The 22,185-nt window shown below is 33.3% G+C and overlaps 1 protein-coding gene and 1 non-coding gene across 2 annotated transcripts in view; one reads left to right on the forward strand and one right to left on the reverse strand.

Moving 5' to 3' along the window:
- Positions 1-22,185, forward strand: part of LOC105216448 (otoferlin-like) — a 107,078-nt gene that overhangs the window by 32,168 nt on the left and 52,725 nt on the right. The window contains exons 3-5 of the mRNA XM_029042999.2: positions 3,669-3,727; positions 7,388-7,607; positions 20,791-20,861. Coding sequence (XP_028898832.2) covers positions 3,669-3,727; positions 7,388-7,607; positions 20,791-20,861 — 350 coding nt within the window. The remainder of the gene's footprint in view (positions 1-3,668; positions 3,728-7,387; positions 7,608-20,790; positions 20,862-22,185) is intronic.
- Trnar-ccu (transfer RNA arginine (anticodon CCU)) lies at positions 20,997-21,069 on the reverse strand. Its single transcript has one exon. It is a non-coding gene; the product is annotated as a tRNA-Arg (tRNA).

Raw genomic sequence — 22,185 nt, forward strand, 5'->3', positions numbered from 1 at the left:
ATTAAGTGGGTTTGCACCCGCCTCCAAATATGTTTCTTATATATATCTTGCAAACCACTAAAGCTGTAAAAACAAAACTTACTGCAGTCATTTCTCTTACGTACCCGATCATACAGAATCAGATGTGACCCACTATATTAGGGTTCTCCCACTAAGTTTACATAATTCTGATAGATTATATTAATCTATATTTTTTATGGCTTTACCGAAGTGAAGGAAACAACATGTTACCAAGCAGATCACAACAAAATTTTAGCAAGAACCAGCGATGCTTCTCCATAATAAATTTTCTTTACTAAAATTCTAAATTTTACATGCATTACTTTTATTCATTTTGGTTTTACGACAGGCTGTAGCCTGTTTTACGTTTTAGTACCATATGTTCTGAAACCAGCGTCAAAATAGGCCAAATTTTGTTTAATGCATTTTTACTCACAGCGAATCTTTGTTATACCCTACCTAAATAATTATTATAATGCAAATGCAAAGCTCCGCCAATTTATGAACGCAGCTAACATACAGTTTAATTGAGCTGTCATATTTAAGCCAGAGCTTTGCTTGACATACAACAGGCTTTGAAATTGTAAAATGGCATCCAAACTGCACCGCCAACCCCCTTAGCATAAACACATACACACTCGGTTGAAGTTTGCGGGGGTTTACGCGCACTACTATCTGACGAGTACCGACTACCCACCCACCCCACATTTAAAGAAGCCAAAAGTCCGTCATTTTGTATGCTGCTTTTGGCACACTCACTGCCGCACTTCATGCAATTGGCATTATGACTAAAAGGAACTGCAGCTGTCGTTGGCTGCACTAAAAATCACTGGCGACCCTCGGCTGCAACACTGCCTCCGTTAGTATATGGCAACTCTGCCAAAGGAGTACGCGTATCAGGACTGCTTGCATGTGACAACTTAAATAAGTATATACATATGTACGTACATATAGTATATATACATACATATATACATACATATTTACAACAAACCCCAAATAAAGAAAATAAAAGCTGAATTTTTTCAGTACTCTCGTGCTTTTACTGTGGATAGAATTTAAAATATGCTGTAAATGTACGTACGAGGACTGCCCTTTTTCGAATAACTAAAATTCTACTTCAGGACTCCTACTTTTTAAAACAAAAATTAAGAAAATTATAATTTATGAATTGGTTGACTTATGAAAAATATTTGAGGGTGTAATCTATTTGAACTATTTCCCAGCTGTATTAAGAGAGTGGAATGTGGATATTACGCATCAAAGTTTTAAAAAATCTATCAAATAGTAATTAAATTTACTATGGAAGTAGGTTCAAAATTGGTTAACTGATTTGTATTCGTCATCTGATTGTAACGGTTCTAACTCGTATAAGAACCCCATACTGTCGACTATTTTAACATGTCTACTCACTTTAGCAGTTCTACGAGCAGTTGAGTAGCACCCTAATGTACAAGCTATGCCGTGTGTAAACAGTGCCGCTGGCTCCTTGCTAGTTGTACGTTTTTCAGTTGTGAACATTTTTTTAACGTTTTTCACATTTACAACTTTTTTATTCGTATTCGATGCTTGCATTGCACTGTGGTGAGTTTAAGAAACGTTTGTGTGAACGTGAATTACGTAAAATTGAATGTAAACATTTGTGTTACGGCTGCCACTCGTATAATGAAATTCTTAACTTGTATGCAGCGCCACATCAATGGGGATAGTTTTAATAAAATTTCGCAATCTGTTCAAGATTCTAAATGGGGAGAGAGTGAAAATTGGCTCAATTTACCACACATAATAAACAGCTGGGCGCAGATAAACGTAATGGATATGATGAGCTATTTAACGATTTGCATTACCGCCGCATTTAAGATGCTATGTTGATACATACAATATATTCCAGTAAATAAAATTATCATCGTTAAAAAAGTAACTGAAGGGATTTCTGATAAACAAGATTTTCAATCAATGTAAGAGAGTTCCTATATTGTAAAAGAAGTTAAATGTATTACAAGAAACTAATATCAGCTGAAAAGGAGTTAAATACAGATGACCACGCCCACTTTACATACATTATATTTATGACTATTGAGAGAAAACTGAAAACTCAATAACCATAACACAAATACAGGAAAAGAAACATACGAAGAAAAAATAATTCCGGCTTAGTCGAATATGAAATAATCTCAGAATTTTAAGTGTTGAAATATATCTGAAAAAGTATCTGCCATTATCGGATAAAATTTCGAATAGATTTTTATTATCCTATGTAACTTGGTTTTCTTAACGATTCGGATAACGGTAAGTGTTATAGTAGAACTTAAATTTATTAAGATGATATCTTATACATAATACATGAGGAATAGGAGTGGATTGAATTTTTATATAATATTTTCCTTAATTCATATATACGAGTATACCGTTTTTTTGTCTTTTAAAGTAAGCGGCATGCATGAATAGGATAGGATATGGGATTTTCCCATATTTGATGTAGGGAACAAGAAACAGTATAGACCAAATTCTATCATTCAAAGGCACTTTTGTATAATCAACTTTAGTTGGATATTTCAGTTTTTGATTTATCTATTATGAATAAAAAAATTTTATTAAATTTATAATGATGACTTATGTAAAGTATGGAAGTTGCACCAATCGATATTTGCATCCTTTATTTACAATGTTATTGATGCTCTTCAAGTCATTACTAAATCTTTCCGCACTCGTAGAGGACACAATTAAGGGGTTTCAAAAATTGGAAAAATATTTTTTTTTTATTATTATATAGTACATTATGTTTAAAATATTATCCAAAAATATCAAATCGATCCAAGTAAAATTCTAAATTACACAGCCTTTGGAAGTTTCGCCCATCAGCCCATATCAGCTTGAATTAAAACTTTAAAAGCGTTAATCTCAAAACTAAATTTTTTAACTCGGTGAACACGATTTCTGGAAAAGTCATAAAGTGATTTTGTTTAAATTTTGCACACATCTTTGAAATAACATTATCCAGTTAATGAACGAAGGATTTTTGTTTTTATTTTTATTACAACAATTTATTTTTCGTGGCAATATATGGCGAAAATTTTACCAAAAAAGTGAGTTTTTAGGTTTAAATTCTGTCTAAAATTCAAATATCAATATTTTCTTTTTTCCTTCATTCATTAACTAGATCCATGTACTATCGAAATAATTTTATTGATTTTGAATGAACCAATACTGAATTATGCCGTCCACAGCAAGATCTTTGTTTTTTGGACACATCATGGGATATGAGGTAGGATTGAGTACGGATTGAGTACGGATTGAGTTTAAGGAATTTGTAAAAAAAAATTTCACAAAATACTGTCAAAGATACATATTCTTTGATATGAAAAAAACCCTCCTAACCTTACCCATTAATAAATCCTTAATGAAAAAATGTTGGTTTAATACTATTGTTAACAAACAATTCTTATAATCCTCAATTATAAAACAACGAAATTCCCAATAAAAACATGAATTTCTAATACAACAAATTTAAATACCCAAATAAAGAAATACAAATAGTAACCCTCGTAAGACGTGTGCAGTTTAAGTAGTAACTAGTTTATGGATTAAGCAAAATTTATTTTGATAAAATAAGCCTAAATCTTTTAAATTCCTCTAACGAAATTTACTTATATTTAATTCCTTTGCAGGTGTTGCTCATATAACTTCGGAGTTGAATTCAGACTCAAACATTATAGATGTTAACCAGGTAAATATATTTCTTTTATACTAAGAGGAAAATATTTTTAAATTTTAAGATTTTTAAATCTTTTAAGATTTACTAAATCTCTTTCTGCAGTCTTTTGTTTTGTAACATAAGTACAGTAGTTTTCCGAAATAACGAACACATTAATGGTCAGGCCTGTTCGTTACATCGAATTTTTCGTTAATTCGAGTATTCACTTAGAGGTATGTTTTTCAATAAAAATGAGTTAAATATACGTAAATTGCAGTTTAATAGATTATTTTATTAATTATTTGTTAGAAAATGAAAAACCATAACAAAACAAATAAAATCCAATAAATTCTTCCAAAATGGACCAATTCTGACCCTTTTTCTACTTTTATTTGGTGCTGATCAATAATTTTAAGCTTTTTTTTTTAATTCATCATTTTTTCAATTTGCACATTTGCATTTGTATTTTTAAGTAATATTTTTAATTCTGGTTCGATGTTTTTTGATTTTTTCCTCTTTCTTCATATGTCTTCTTCATGTTGTTCGTTAAACCGAGTACTTACAAATCCCCGATGTTCATTATTTAAGGTACTCAATGTAACAAATTTGCTCGTTCGTTATAAGCGGTTTTCGTTAAAACGAATATTCGTTATTTCGGAAAACTACTGTATGTATTTCCAACGAATATAACAATTTATTGCTCATTAACTGACCATACAAAAAGCTGTGTGTTCAAGCACGTCTTTTATATCATACAAACCGACGCGCGGAATGTCAGCAACTTGACTTCCATAAATAAAATTCACAATCTTGTTACTTAACAACATTCGGTGAACTGTAAATCAATTTCTTACATAACCATCTGCCAATGTGTGTGATTTATGTGTTACACATAACCTCTTACCAAAGCCTAAAATTTGCTATTTATTTTTTTTTACAACAAAACTCCAGCCGAATAGCTAAAAAACCACATGAAAGGTCGAAGAAAGAAATGTCCGACGCCAAAAAGTAAACAAAAACATGACAAATTTGACATATTAGTTTGTTTTCTTACATTTCTTGCGAATAGCTACAAGGAAGTAGGATTGAGAGAACTGCTCAAATTAGCAAGGAAAAACTGAACACATTTTACCAAGCTTGAAAATTGAACAACACAAAATTTAAATAAATTGCTCGCCACGATTTCAGTAATGATTGTATGTCATATATGTACCATAAGTCATGGATTAAATGGATCAATGCAGTTGTCTGTCTATGTACATTATCATTTAAATTTAATTCTATAAAGTTGAAAAAATAATAATTCGACGAATGTCTCGGCCCAGTATTTGATCAAGAAAGTTTAATTAGTCAAAAGGTAATTTATATATTTTGACACTATCCGAATTCAAATTTCAATTGTTTTTTTTTTAAACCCGTAGAATCAATCGATAACACAATTGCAAGATAGTATTTCAAATATTTTTATACAATTTAACTTAAACTTTACGCTGAAACTGTTTAAAAATAAATAATATTCTGCGTAAAGCCTTACCTCCAAACAAAAACTTTCAAATTCAACATAAAAAGGAATTATAAACTTCAGCATGCTTGCTTCTCATCCTCATACAACTCACCTCTCCTTAGTGCCATTATAACCTTGAATACACATAAAATATGAGAGCTTGTTATTGAATCTCATGTATCACTGTGTATTGCATGAAGGCCGAATTTCATTTCCGGATTTCATCAATGTTACACTCAATACCATAAGACTGCGTGGAAAAGACACAGAAATAGCTGGCATGGCAAGCATGTAAGACATACATATACATTATTTTAAATCGGAGCAAATAAAGGTAATTTAATAAAACTTCAATAGCTGTCATTGATTTCTTGTTTGTGACAGAAATTGTACATTACTGGAAATAAAATTGAATTGATTCGGTGCACATACAAAATTGTGTGCATATGTGACGGAACAATGTCATTATGTAATAAATGCTGTACACAACATGAACAAATTATTGGTTTTCATTTTAAAAACCATTTTATCATTTGTCAGATAAGTATAAAATTCTAAAACCATAGTAAAATTTTGTATTGGTTATCATTTTTATACCCTCACAACATGTTTGCTTCAAAGATTTACCAGCTGACTACCGAATTTTTCTGTACTTTAACACTCGAATGATTGTAACGGATGAATTGACATATAGATTGTCAGCCTATTTCACTTAATGCGTTACCAGATCATAATGGGAGCTTTTCAGAAACTCTGAGTGATTAGAAAAACTTTTATTAGGAACTGACATCAACTTGATCAAATGGTAGAATCTCAAAAAGAGAGACATGCTTTTTAAAAACTCATCATTGCATACTAGTTGACTGAGTTGCCAAGTATTATGGGTAAATTTTCCCATGACGGGCTCTGTTTGCTAAAATCATATCAGCAACGACGATTGCAGGAAGCTAAATAAACTGCAAAGAAAAGTTTTTAGTAAATCGAGATTTTAATAAAAAGTGTAGTGATAAATCAGTTACCCCAAGAAATAACTGAAGTGATACAAAGCATTTTCCGCAAAATAGTCAACTAAATTAACAATTGATGACATTTATATATAGTGACGCCAAAAACAATCATAAAATGTATTATTTTCGCACATTTTTTTATATAAATATTCACGGTTTAGCGGCATAATTCTTTCACTTTACAATATTTATATCAAGAACTAATAAATTTTTATATCAAGAATTAATAAATTTTCGAATTTTTTGAATAAAATCAAAAGGAATGACTTGTTATTATATAATTGTATAAGGATTTTCAAACTTCCCGTGGGATTTATACCCTATGTATCGGTTAATATTAGAGTTTCATGGAAATAATAGTATAGGCCTTCTCCTAGCTCCAATATACCCAATATAAAGATAAACGGTCAAAACCTTGATCTAGTCCTTACTATATAAAAGATGAAATCTGAAGATGTATCCTCTCATTTTACCCGAGTGCATAAAATGTTCGGTTATACTAAGAATTAGTTATTTCTTGCTTATTGATAATTGGATTTAATTTTTTGAACACACCTTGTTTGTCGAGAAACCACTTTGAATACTACTTTTTATTTATATTCCTGTAGGTTAATCGGGATTGCTCTAGGCATGCTAAATTTCGAATACTTATAGCCTTTTCGCACAGGAGTTAATTGATCAATTAACCGACCTTTGCTCTATTTTGCTAATATTAATCGTTTACCACACAAAATAAAAATTTCATTTGTCATTTGTCAAAGCAACTCTGCGAGTTGTTGTCTACGCTGTAAATTTGTAAGGTCTCAAATTAATTTGTCTGTGTGAAAAGGCTATTAATATTTTACCGAAGTTCATCTAATATACTTGTTTTCTAATCGATGGTAGAACTGTTCAGGGTATGCATAAAAAAATTCAATTGTTATAAAGCCAAGTAACAAAACAGCTTTTCAAAAGACACTACCAACAAATGCTCTTTCTTTGCCCATGTTTTGACATTGGAATTGCAAAAGGCTTTATTAATCGAATTAGATTTTACGAAATAAATTGCAAGACATAGCACAATTCTAAAACAGATTTGTTCAAGCATGAATGGCAAATTTATTGCGATTCTCTACGGTTTTTATTTGCACAAGACTTTTTTGTATGGCATTTCACCTCTTCACTTTATCTCTTACATTTTAGTCTTTTATTTGGCCGCTGGCTCGACCGGCCACAGATGAAGAGCCACTCATCGTCGAGTTGCGCACACAAACCACAAAGACGCTACTACGCACCGGACTCAGTCATGCCTCTGGCGGTTTCATGGGTGGCGGTGGGAATAGCAGTAGCGGTGGCGGCAGCATGAGTGGCATCATCAGCAGCAGCAGCAAATGTGTTGGCCAATATATTGTGTTGATGCAAGGTAAGAGCGTATGAAATAAATCTTTTTGCACTTTTATTAAAAATTTAAAAATCAAAATATTAAATTAATTAAATTCAATTTATATTATTATATAACATTATTATTGGACATAATGATTCAGATGAAAAAACTAATTTTTACCATTTGGTATCCTCCCTTGCCAATTTATATAGAATATGTACTAAATCATATAATATATTTGAGTTTTAGTAATTACTTGACCCAAGTGCCACCAATCGTGTAAGATAGAAGGCCCTATCAAATCAACAATGATACTATTATAACTCGCATATATTATATGCATTCAACATCTATTGTCCGAGATTTCGAACAAAATGCTAGTGGAAAAGAAGAACGAGAACACATATTTTTTTTGGTGGATACACTATCAAACTTTATACATTTTCGATAACCTCTTATTTTATGGATGAATATTGATAATAAACGGAGATGATCTTCACAGAAAATATTAATTATGGTCTACAACTTTGCTTCCGCTTTTTTTTGTAAATTTAAGGCTTTTTTTTCACTTAGGACAGCCTCACCGTACGTATCCGAAAGCATTCGATGAGCCTCAGCCCCACTTTTCTTGGAATTAAAAAAGAAAAGTAATATTTCCCGCAAATTTCGAGAATTCGGCTCAAAAAGTGACATTTTCAGTTTAGAATAAGTTTGGGATGCAAACAGATCTCTACAAATATTTTGTTGTGTTAATGTTGACACAAATGTCCAAGACCGATATAAAAAAAATCGATTTAATCGACCAGTGCTTGACCCTAGAGACATCTATTGGAAAACGGCTGAAGCAAAGTTGTAGATCTAATATAGTATTTAAGAAAATAGTTGAACTAAATCGCTATAAAATATTTAGTTCTATGTTTTTTATACCAAGTAGTAGAACAATATTTTAATACATAACTTGTTAAATGCAAAGTAAGGTGAGCTGATAAAATTCAATGCGGAACGGAGAGTAGGCGGCGCTTATTGTTTGATCTAGCCTATTTTTAAACTATGACCCTATTTTAAAAACACTATATCTGTTTTAGATAACTCAACTTAGGCAACAGCAGAAATATCCAAATAATACGTTTCAAGAATTATGTTCCCGTGTTCCCCATAAATGGCATATTCCTAAATGGACGCGTTCAATGTATGCATTCCTGTAGCCTATATATAATGTATGAGAGATGTTTCGTCTTAAAAAAAATGTTTTTTTTTTCAAAAATTCCTTTTTTTCAAAATCTTTATATTGCAAACATACATCATGATTTAGAAAACTGAGGATATAATAAATGAAATTGGTTCACATCTTCCTGTGCTCTCATAAACCCTGCCCCCCTCTGCTTGTGTTTATGTGTGAAATATTATATAAGGTACTTAAATGAATCCGCATAAGTGTTTCGAGGTACTTACCAAGCTTTTTCACAAATACTTTGATCTAATATTTTTATACTCTCGCAACAAAAGTTGCTAAGAGAGTATTATAATTTTGTTCACATAACGGTTGTTTGTAACACCTAAAACTAAAAGCGTGAGGTATAGAGTCATATGTATATACCAAAGTGATCAGGGTGACGAGTAGATTTGAAATCCGGATGTCTGTCCGTCCGTCCGTCTGACCGTCTGTCCGTCTGTACAAGCTGTAACTTTAGTAAAAATTAAAATATCTTGACGAAACTTGGCACAAATATTCCTTGGAGGGTTCCTTTCGTAAATGGGCGAAATCGCACCATTGCCACACCCACAAAATGACGAAAGCCAAAAACACATAAAGTGTCATAACTAAGCCATAAATGAAGTTATAAAAGTAAAATTTGGAATAAAGGATGATAGGAAGGGGAATATTTGGGTGTAATTTTTTTGGAGAAGTGGGCGTATCCCCGTCCACAAGTCTGTTATTTGAATTTAACTCGCAAACCAATAAAGCTATTAAACCAAACTTTCTGCAGTCGGTTCTCTTACGTACACCACTACACACCATGAAAATAGTTGAAATCGGATAATAACCACGCCCACCTCCCATACAAAGGTTAGGTTGAAATGACTAAAAGTGGGTTAACTCACTAACGAAAAACGTCAGAAACATTAAATTTTACAGAAGAAATAGCAGAAGGAAGCTACACTCAGTTTTTTTACAAAATGGAAAATGGGCGTGGCATCGCCCACTTATGGGTCAAAAACCATACCTCAGGAACTACTCGACAGATTTTAATGAAATTCGGTATATAATATTTTCTTGGCACCCTGATAACACGGATAAAAAATGGGCGAAATCGGTTCACAATCACGACTACATTCCTTATAACTCAATTTTGAATTCCATCTTATTTCTTCACTTTATAATATAAACATAAGGAACCAATGAAGATAGCGGAATAAAACATTACACAAATAGTGCATATCATCTGGGCTTCACTTGTGAAAAAATTGTCGAAAACGGACCATAACTTTTCAAGGCCTCAGATATCGAACATGTTGAACTCAGCGCCTAATGATAAATTTTAACCGAAATATAGGTAAATCTCCCAGATAATTTAATGTAATTCAGAGGAAAATGTTTTCTTCTGAAAGTGTGTCTCTGTTCCAAAAATTATTAAAATCGGGTCATAACATATCCTAGCTCCCATATATCTAATTATAGGTTTTTAAAAAATATCTTCTCATAGCTCCCATATATGTACCTAATTACAGGTTTTTCAAAAATACGTCGGGCTTTATTCCGCATATACATATATATTGGTTAATATGTGAGATATTTTAGCCAAGTTAAGTGAGCGTATAGTCTTGAATATAGTGTACCTTGCTGGTGAAAATGAATGATATCGGTTCAGGAATTACCTCAGCCCTCATACATTATATAGGACGATTTTCGTTATTCTATTAAACTTTATGACGAATTTATAGGTAAATTTATGTGTTATCTTAATAAAATTTCTCCAATAAATTGCGAGAGTATAAAATGTTCGGTTGCACCCGAACTTAGCCTTTTCTTACTTGTTTTCTTTTAGATTGAAAGTCACATTTATTTCTGATTAATAACAATAAATATGAAAAAACTATTATAAAACTATGTCTATGTTTACCTTTTGACAATACACAGCGCATTCAATGCAAAAATATTAAAAGCCCTTAAAATAGGAAAATTGAAAACAATTTTTTATTTGTGACTTAAATATTGTAGGCATTTAAGCGGGAAAGGCACTTAAGCAGAGGATCTTATGTGGGGATCACTGTACTTTGTTTTTACATGGCGAAAATTTTACAAGAAAAAAGCTAATGAGATGTATCCATCTACTAACAAAATATTAGTGTAGAATACTTTAAGCAGTTTTAATCATGAAATTTACTTATTAAAGGATTAGGGATACAATCATCTACTTTAATTAAACAATTCAGCATATCAAAGATACATATTTAAACAGTTTTGTAAATTCCTTATTTAAAAATGATGAAAACTTAGCCTTGATACTATGGTTTTGGATTTGGCTAGGTCAAAGTGTTTTAGTCTGAAATACCATTTCCCATTTTTTCAACAGAAATAATTTTTTGGTGCGAATATTTTGCCTTAAATCATTATAAATATATTTATATATTTTATGAAAAGGCGTAATTATGATATTTTCAAAGGGGTGTAAAGCTGTAAAATAACACCTTCTAATTAGGCAACGTGAATTACCCTACACTTGTATCCATATTTACAAAAACACACGTATGCATGCCACCTACACACACACACTGATGTAAGCAGCGCCACTCAGAGCCTTGATGCGGGCCATGCCATGTACTGGATTTAAGGCTACCAGCAGTTAGGGACAAGGTCAATGTAAAATACAACAAAAACAACAACAGTTATATCAAACTATGCCACAACAACCACTGTTGAATTTGTTGTTTTTGTTTTGCTGTTTAAAAATACCTTTGCTCTGCTTATTTATTTGCCATTGCTGCAACAAATTTGAGTACGTCCTTGTCACGCACACTTACACTAGCACAAAATAAACACATACACATACGTGGTCCACAGAGCAACTGCAACTCTGTACATATGTAGGTCAAGAGCAAAATGCTATGCAACTGAGGCAGCCGGCGCCGAGTGGGTGAGCAGGTCGGACCTGCAAATGATTAATACATAATGATTAATGACGAGTATGATAATTATGATTGTAATACCACAGATAATGATGAAACTTCATTACAAATGCAGCAGCGAGCGTTATTCGGTCAAAGTGGATTTTGAATAATTCAAATCGAAAGGCACGCAAAGCACGAATATTTTAACGATATTTCGATTTTTCTTTAGAAAACTCTCCACAAGCATTAGCGACCTTCTACAAATTGGCTTGGGGGTACACGCATGGAATAATTATTTTTATATCTGCTGTGGGTTGTAATTTGTGTTCTGCTCACTCAGTACAGTGAGTAAACTGTTACTACTTAATAAAGTTCGACCAAACATCCTTTCTCTTGGTTAATGTGCGATATATTTTTTTAATTTTTTTACTACAAAGTGGACATAGTTTATAATGTATATTTTAATAAGCATATAATATTATAATAAAAATGAATATTCTTTTTAACAATTTGGCCCCATTATTGTAGCAATTTTCTAATATCTAGTTTAATAAAGATGGCGATTATTGTTGTCTCTATGATGGATTCCAAGTGTGTTTTTGTGAATATTTTAATATAAATGTTAAATCTAAATGTTAATATAAATATATTATACTAGCAGATCGCTCTAGAAAATGAAAACATATTTTATTTGCAATGAGCTAAAACTTTATTACGGCCTCTAGTCTTGATGTTGTGGCGTGTCCGATGCCTTTCTCTCTAATTATGAAGGCGTTGGGAACGCTCAGAGTTCGACGCCCTAGGACGAGCTTGTCTTTTTCTAATATTTGGTTCTTCAAGCCGCTGCGTACTCGACTCTCAAGCGCGTACTTGGGAGGTTTTGAAAGAGAATGACTTGCAACTTTTTAATACCCTCACCTGGGAACTATTTCCAGAAAGCTGAGATTCTTGCAAAAAATATAGCCTATGTTACTCGGGGTGAATGTAGCTTTCAAATAGTGAATGAATTTTTGAAATCGGCACTGTAGTTTTTGAGTTTATTGATTACAAACATACATACAAATCTTTCCTCTTTATAGTATTAGTATAGATATTATAATATACATCAAATATAACATTTATTTGTTGAAATGTATGAGATTGTTTAAAAAAGTATAAGGAATGGCCAGCACCATAATTAGACAATTTTTGAGAGCTATTAAACTTGTATTCTTAAATTGTATAGTTTTTGGTATCAAGTTGTTGCTTGACGCACAAACTTGGTTAAACAGTTGACAGGACAGCTGGAGTATCTAATCTCACGAATCATTTACCTGTAACGTTGCACATGAAAAGTATCGTTGCATGCGCCACCACAGACAGTGTATTTTCTTGGATTTATTTTAAATACTTATTAATTAAAAATTAAATTTGTTTATTCGAAGATAAAATGAAACTAAAAATTATTGTATGTATGTACATATCACAATAAAAGCACGCATGCACGAACAAGTTGTTGATATTGGCTCATTCAAACTTGATGACTTTGAAGTTTCGACATGCATGCGATTAAATCACGCAAGCCGGTGGAAAATTGATAACGCTTGTATATATATATAATGTAATTATTACATTTCAAGTTAAAGTAAATGCAATGATAATTCAAACAATTTTCAAGGAGTAATTTCATTTATGTGGTTTTCTTGAAGAAATAAACCACTTATAATTTAATTTTATGTCCTAGAATTTAGACTTATTCTGCCATATTCCCGTTGTCGTAATCGTTTTAAAAGACCTTGTATAGAAACGACAAAGAAGCAGTCGTTCTTGAAGTGAAGTTAGAGCAACAAGAGGAGGAGTTAATAAACAGAAACCACTGTGTCCTTTGGAAGAAGCTGTTGCGAATTTAATGCAGTTCGGTAATTAGCAGGACCACGAGGTAGAGTAGTCGGATTAGCCGGAAACGAGGACCACGAGAAGCTGGAAGTATTACATATTTTAGAAGAAAGTATGGCGGACGCCGATGTCACCACTACTTCTTTTGGTAAACACGCCAGCACTGATATACCCAACTTTCCAGCATATCCCCAATTAAAAAAAAAATCAAATAAAGTTGGAAGACTAAAATTGTTGGGCAGATAAACGTAAGTGCATTAAGGACTGCTTGAAAGATGTGTCTCGTTAAATAACAGAGATGTTTTTATTGGAAAAATAGCGCCTTAAAGTATATTATATAAAATAATTGTTGACTCCGCAGTCGTTGCCCTTCGTGAAATTATTTATTTTGAAAAGAAAATAAAGTTGAATTTATAATGTATTCAAAAGCATTTATTTGCGATTTTTTCATTTTTTTTTTTCAATGTAACGCAGCTTGATTAACATTTTTTTTTGTTTTTTTCTACCGGTGCGTAAATGTGAAATGCGAAAATGGGTTTCCAACTCGTGAACACTCCACGTATAGCAGGCCGTATACAAAACATAACATTTCCAGATTTATGCCACACACTTCCAGCGACTGTCTTTGTAACCTGTGAACTCAAAGGAATACGTGGAATCAAGCATTCTGTCCCTTTCAAAATTCTTGCAACTATTACATTATTCGATAGCTGCTGAATAATTCACGGCTTCGTCTTCATTTTCAACACTTCATTTTCGATCGATTTGTATGAACACAAATCTCCCGGAATTTGACTTTGAATCGTTTGATTTAAGTCATCGACATCGTTATTTTTGGCAGCTAAATTTGCGCGTGCACTCAACCAATCGTAATTACGATAATTTTGGCCAATATTCAGACTGATATCAAATCATTAGAAGTATCAACCGGAATTTTCCCTGTACCTTTTTTCCAACTTCTAGTAGCGTTGCAACAATTCCAGTAGATGCGAGAGCCAACACAATGCCATTTTGAGATCGTATTGTTGCCAGTACCGGCGGGCACATAAAGAAAATAGTCCACTGTTTCCATCATTGACAGTCTTCATCAATTCATCATAGGCACTTTTTTGCTGCTCATTCAATAATGGAACACTTCTTGATAGTTGTTGTTCCAAAGTTATTCTGTCGTATGCACGCTCACATTCCAATTTACGATTCAGTACATTTCTGATTTGAAGATTTGGCGCTGGCATATGAATTTCAGTCAATAGTTTGCCACTCATAATCAAACACAAATCTTCAATCAACTCCAATGTTTCATTGTAGATTTGCAATTTTGAATTCTCTGTTACCACTTTCCGAGTTTTCCGATTTTTTTTTGGATAGATAGATAGAAAAATAAATTTAAAAAAAATGTATGAAAAGAAGTCACTTTTTGAAATTTTAGTATTTTATTAATTCAAATCAAATACAACTATGAAAATACAGTGGAACTTCTCTAACTCGAATCACCATAATCCACAAAAAAACTTCGAGTTATAGAATTTTCATTAAAACATGCAATTATTGAATTATATCTGACACTGTCTTATTTATTTACTTCGCATAAAGTTTTGTGAATATAAGCTTAAAACATAAATTCTGTAATTTTGATTGTTGCAGTTTATTATTGTTTGGCTCTTGACGTCTGCATCCCATGCCATTATTATATGATTTATAGAATCCATTAGAGTAATATCATATTTTTTGTTTGACTCCATACGTTAAGAGGGACTCTTTTAAAATTATGCCTCGACAGTATAATTTTTAATTTTGTATTATCCCCTGGTCGAAAAGTTCGATTTATGGAAGAAAATTTGTGTGAAATTCGACTTCTATTGCCAATTAAAAAGTTCGAGTTATGGCGGACTTCGACTTATAGAAGTTAGAGTTATGGAAGTTCCACTGTATTTTAATAAAATTTCAAATAATTGCTTAAGCAACAATGACAACCTACAAAATATTTATACTCTCGCAACCTGTTGCACAGAGTATAATAGTTTTGTCCACATAACGGTTGTTTGTGTCACCAAGAAATATAAGAGTTAGATATAGGGTTATATATACATAAATGATCAGGATGACGAGTGGATTTGAAATCCGGATGTCTGTCCGTCTGTCCGTGCAAGCGATAACTTGAGTAAAAATTAAGATATCTTAATGAAACTTGGAACACATGTTCCTTGGCACCCTGAGGAGGTTGCTTTCGAAAATTAAATTTGGAACATAGGATCCCATTAGGGAGGGACACATTTGGATGTAATTTTTTTGGAAAAGTGGGCGTGGCCCCACCCCCAAATAGGTTTTTTGTATATAACTTGCAAACCAATAAAGCTATATAAACCAAACTTTCTGCAGTCGTTTATTATAGCTATTTCTTATACAGTCCAAAAATGAAATAAATCAGCTAATAACCACGCCCACCTCCCATACAAAGGTTAGGTTGAAAATTACTAAAAGTGCGTTAACTCACTAACGAAAAACGTCAGAAACACCAAATTTTACATAACAAATGGCAGAAGGAAGCTGCACTGAGATTTTTTTACAAAATGGAAAATGGGCGTGGCGTCGCCCACTTATGGGTCAAAAACCATATCTCAAGAACTACTCAACAGATTTCAATGAAATTCGGTATATAACACTTTCTTGACACCCTGATGACACGGGTGGAATATGGGCGAAATCGGTTCACAACTACGTCTACTTCCCATATAACTCAATTTTGATTTCTTTTGATTCGTTCACTTAATAATACATATATACATTAGGAACAAATGGAGATAGCGGAATAAAACATTACACAAATACTGTACTTGAGCTGTGACATCATTTGTGGAAAAATTGTCAAAATCGAACCATGACTTTTCAAGGCCCCTGATATCGAACATGAAGAACTCAGTGCCTAATGGTAATTTTTCACCGAAAATATAGGTAAATCCCTCAGATATTTTTATGTAATTCATTCCCTCTGAATTTTTTTCTTATAACAGTTTCTCTCTGTACCTGAAATGGTAAATCGGGTCATAACTTCCCCCAGATCCCATATACCTAATTATAAGTAATATTAAATTACTTATCGGTTTAGGAATTACCTCAGTCCCCTAATACTATTTATGATGATTTTCGTTATTCTATTGAACTTTATACCGAATATATGGTTCGAATCGTGTTATCTTTATAAAATTACATCAATAAATTGCGAGAGTATAAAATGTTTGGTTACACCGAACTTAGCCCTTCCTTACTTGTTTTATTATGTTGTTTTTTACTTATGTTGTCAACTCAAATAATAATAATCGTACTCCAAGAATACGAACGAAACGACGATAATTCAGCTTACTACTTTCTATGAAGGTTTTGCTCTTCTCCTTCGTCGTTGATCTCACCTTGTGAAGCCCAGACAATGGTTGTCACCAGCTATCCTGATAATGATACTGTTTTCGAACTTCGTGTATATTCACCGGGCGGATGCATTGTTTCGACAATTGCTTGAATGAGGTATGATCCATGTATCGTCAAACTTAACGAAACGACGCAGAAAACTCTTGAACCGCCTGATATTGCTATTATTCCAATTAAAAACAAGTAAGGAAGGGCTAAGTTCGGGTGCAACCGAACATTTTATACTCTCGCAATTTATATATTTAACTTTATTTATATTATATAATACACAATTGGACCCACATATTCGTATAAAATCCATTGAAATTTGGAAACCATAATATTAGGTTAGAAGCACCGAGGTCCTCGTGTTCGATATAGGGGGCCTTAAAAAATTAAATTAGGTCCGATTTCGGCGATTTTTAGAATGGGGCTGCCACACTATTAACATAGTATTTGTGCAAAGTTCTGCACCGATATCTTCACTAGTACTTACTTTATATATTGTAAAGTAAACGATTCAGATTGTCTTCAAAGTTCTGGTATATAGGAAGTAGGCGTGGTTGTGAAGCGATTTGGCCTATTTTCACAACATATCATTGGGATGCAAGGAAACTATTACAAACCAAGTTTCATTGAAATCGGTCGAGTAGTTCCTGAGATATGGTTTTTGACCCATAAGTGGGCGACGCCACGCCCATTTTCCATTTTGTAAAAAATCTGAGTGTAGCTTTCATCTGCCATTTCTTATGTGAAATTTAGTGTTTCTGACGTTTTTCGTTAGTGAGTTAACCCACTTTTAGTAATTTTCAACCTAACTTTTGTATGGGAGGTGGGCGTGGTTATGATCTGTTTTCTTTCGTTTTTGGACTGTATTAGGAAGTGGCTAAAAAAAACAACTGCAGAAAGTTTGGTTTATATAGCTCTATTGGTTTGCGAGATATGTACAAAATCTTAGTAGGGGGCAGGGCCACGCCCACTTCCCCAAAAAAATTACATCCAGCATCTTAGCTTTATTTATGGCTTAGTTATGGCACTTTATGTGTTTTCGGTTTTCGCCATTTTGTGGGCGTGGCAGTGGTCCGATTTTGCTCATTTTCGAAAGCAACCTTCCTATGGTGCCAAGAAATAAGTGTGCTAAGTTTCATTAAGATATCTTAATTTTTACTCAAGTTACAGCTTGAACAGATGGACGGACGGACGGACACCCTGATCACTTTGGTATATATAACCCTATATCTAACTCGTTTAGTTTTGGGTGTTACAAACAACCGTTATGTGAACAAAACTATAATACTCTCTTTAGCAACATTTGTTGCGAGAGTATAAAAAAATTAACTTTCTAACGCAGACTAAACACAACTATTGCTAACATATTTTTAGCCAGATGAGGTTGAAATTTAACAGTTATCGTAAAAAGTACCACATTCTCTCAGAATGTACTACACAATAATAAATTTCGCTTGTGATAGTACGGTATCGGCCGGTGAGGCTAAGCAATCATCTCATCACCCACGATTAATCAAAATATACTATATACAGTCCATGGGAAAAACATAGGTCTTTCTAGCAAAAATATTCTGATCTGATTGAGCTACAGTTGATTAACCAATTCTAAATCATTACAAGGCAAACATGTTTATGTTTTGGCAAACATAAAATATTTCTGTATTATACAGTGGAACTTCCATAACTCGAACTTTTGAATTGGCAATAGCGTTTAGAAATCAAATTTCATACAAATTTCCTTCCATAAATCGAACTTCTATAACTCGAAGTTCTCCATAACTCGAACGCTTAAATTGCAAATAGAAGTCAAATTTCATGCAAATTTCCTTCCATAAATCGAACTTTTTGACCAGGGCATAATACAAAATTTAAAATGTCACTATATTCGTATAGAGCTGAACAAGAAAAATGATATTACACTTATAGATTTCATAAATCGTGTAATAAAAGCATGAGATACAGACGTTAAGAGCCAAACAATAGCAAAGTGCAACAATGTAATGTATTTAAATAAACGTCTTAATGTATTTAAATAAACGTTTTCGCGGAGTAAGTAACTAAAACTGTGGGTAAATCTATATTTTACAGTTTTTGGAAAAATTCATGTTTTAGTTAAAATTTCTATAACTCGAAGTCTCTCTAACTCGAAGTTTTTTTGTGGATTATGGTGATTCGAGTTAGAGAAGTTCCACTGTATATTACTATATTATCTTTAGCCGTATTTTCTTATAGTTATATTTGGTTGGGATGCAATTACATAAGGTTAAATAAATGACTACAAAGAGCGGGGGGTTCGAGTTAAAGTACGAATTTCAGACAGAGTATGCAAGTTAATGGAAGAAAAAAAAAATCGTCCTCATTAACAATTCTATAGAACAACCGCTTCAGTTTGTAAAATAAAATTACATTTTAAATGTCAAGTCAAAAGGTATCGCAGGTGTCGAAATAGAATGAACCAGCCTGAATAAATAATTGTGATCAGTTTCTTCAACGAATTCTGCCCAAGCACTGCTTTACCAGCAACAGACAGAGTTTAATATTTTGGTGTATTTTTACTATAATAACAACATTATCATGTCTGAATAATATCAGACCAATTTATATTTACAGTTTATTAATAAAGGGTGATTTTTTAAGAGCTTGATAACTTTAAAAAAAAAAAAACGCATAAAATTTCTTTATTTGAAACGTTAGATTGGTTCATGACATTTACTTTTTGAAGATAATTTCATTTAAATGTTGACCGCGGCTGCGTCTTAGGTGGTCCATTCGGAAAGTCCAATTTTGGGCAACTTTTTCGAGCATTTCGGCCGGAATAGCCCGAATTTCTTCGGAAATGTTGTCTTCCAAAGCTGGAATAGTTGCTGGCTTATTTCTGTAGACTTTAGACTTGACGTAGCCCCACAAAAAATAGTCTAAAGGCGTTAAATCGCATGATCTTGGTGGCCAACTTACGGGTCCATTTCTTGAGATGAATTGTTCTCCGAAGTTTTCCCTCAAAATGGCCATAGAATCGCGAGCTGTGTGGCATGTAGCGCCATCTTGTTGAAACCACATGTCAACCAAGTTCAGTTCTTCCATTTTTGGCAACAAAAAGTTTGTTAGCATCGAACGATAGCGATCGCCATTCACCGTAACGTTGCGTCCAACAGCATCTTTGAAAAAATACGGTCCAATGATTCCACCAGCGTACAAACCACACCAAACAGTGCATTTTTCGGGATGCATGGGCAGTTCTTGAACGGCTTCTGGTTGCTCTTCACCCCAAATGCGGCAATTTTGCTTATTTACGTAGCCATTCAACCAGAAATGAGCCTCATCGCTGAACAAAATTTGTCGATAAAAAACATTTCGAACCGAACACTGATTTTGGTAATAAAATTCAATGATTTGCAAGCGTTGCTCGTTAGTAAGTCTATTCATGATGAAATGTCAAAGCATACTGAGCATCTTTCTCTTTGACACCATGTCTGAAATCCCACGTGATCTGTCAAATACTAATGCATGAAAATCCTAACCTCAAAAAAATCACCCGTTATTTGAATAAGGTCCGCTGATAATATGCTCACTAGAATTGGTTTTTTATAAAACCCGACCGACACAAAATACACCCAGAAAGGAAAGTTTAAATTATCTTGTTTGCTCGACATTCTATTATTGAGTCACTGGATCGAAACTAAAAAATAGTTCGCGCATTTTCGATTTCTCCCAAACATAATTCTCCACAAAAATAATTTAAGATTATGTTTCGATTTACATATGTGATTTATATTTTCAATTGTTTAATCAATTGCATTAACTGTATTTCGTTTTCTGAATTTCACAGGTTTAATCAGCGCTGGATACATACATATTGAGGACCAATTGGTGGATTTATCCTCTAATAAACCAATACAGGTAATTTAAATCCATTAATTACTAAATAAATTTACTTAAATACTTGCATGTGTGTAAATACGTTAATGTATTGCCACAAAAATAAAGAAAATATATAAATTCAAGTTAGTAAAAAACTACCAGGTAATGTGTCAGTACCCCAGATGGGACTCGAACCCACAATCCCCGGCTTAGGAGGCCGGTGCCTTATCCATTGGGCCACTGGGGCTTCCCATAATATGCTGCCAGAGTACATACAACAACGCGAAGCAAATAAAACAGCACACACGAGAATTCTGATGACAGCACAGTACACGAAGGAAAAGCGTTCGTACGAAATTGTACTTACGTACGCTCCATTTCAGCAGAAAGTCGAAAAATAAATAATAATGAACACAGTGCTGATAAACAACCAAAAGCGTTCACCACACAACAGCTGACAATAGCCAGTTCGCTGACGACTTTGCACGCTACATCATTGCCCCGCTCACACAATTGATATTCTCCATTCATTCACCGCCAAATATACACTCAAACGTAATGCTGTTCGTGCGAGTAGTGAACAACGAGAGTAGGCATAGCGTGTGCGCCACTCATACCCAACAGCATGCATAGCAGATATTTATACGTATGTACATATATTTAGTAAGATGGAGCGTGCGCCATTCGAGAGTGTACAATGTATGTACATATGGACAACAACAAGAGTACAAAGCGGTCTACCCAATACGCAAAGCTCAATGCGTTCATTCAACAGAATGTGAAAACGACGATAGCGTAACGGATACGTAAAAACTAAAGTCAAATTTCATGCATTTTGCCTTCCATAACTCGAAGTCTCTCTAAATCGAAGTTTTTTTGTGGATTAGGGTGATTCGAGTTAGGCCTTGAAAACTTATGGTCCGATTTCTACGATTTTTAGAAGCGCGATTCCACACTATAAATGCAGTATTTGTGCAAAGTTGTGTTCCGTTATCTTCACTCGTTCCTAATTTAAATGTTGTAAAGTAAAAGAATCAGGTCATCTTCAAAGATTCGAAATATGAAAAGTAGGCGTGGTTCTGAACCGATTTGACCATTTTCAAAACATATCATTGGAATGCCAGGAAAATGTTATGAACCAAATTTCATTGAAATTGGTCGAATAGTTTCGGAGATATGGGGGTTGACCCGTAAATGGGCCACGCCCATTTCAAACTTTGTATACCATTTTGAGTGCAGCTCTTCTGTACCATCTTTATAATGAAATTCAAGGTTTCTAATGTAATTCCTTAGTGAATTAAAGCATTGTTAGTAGTTTCCAACAAAGGAAGTGGCTAAAAAAACAACTCTAGAGAGTTTGGCT

This window comes from Zeugodacus cucurbitae, chromosome 5 (genome assembly GCF_028554725.1).
Source record: "Zeugodacus cucurbitae isolate PBARC_wt_2022May chromosome 5, idZeuCucr1.2, whole genome shotgun sequence".
Classification (NCBI taxonomy): Eukaryota; Metazoa; Arthropoda; class Insecta; order Diptera; family Tephritidae; genus Zeugodacus; species Zeugodacus cucurbitae.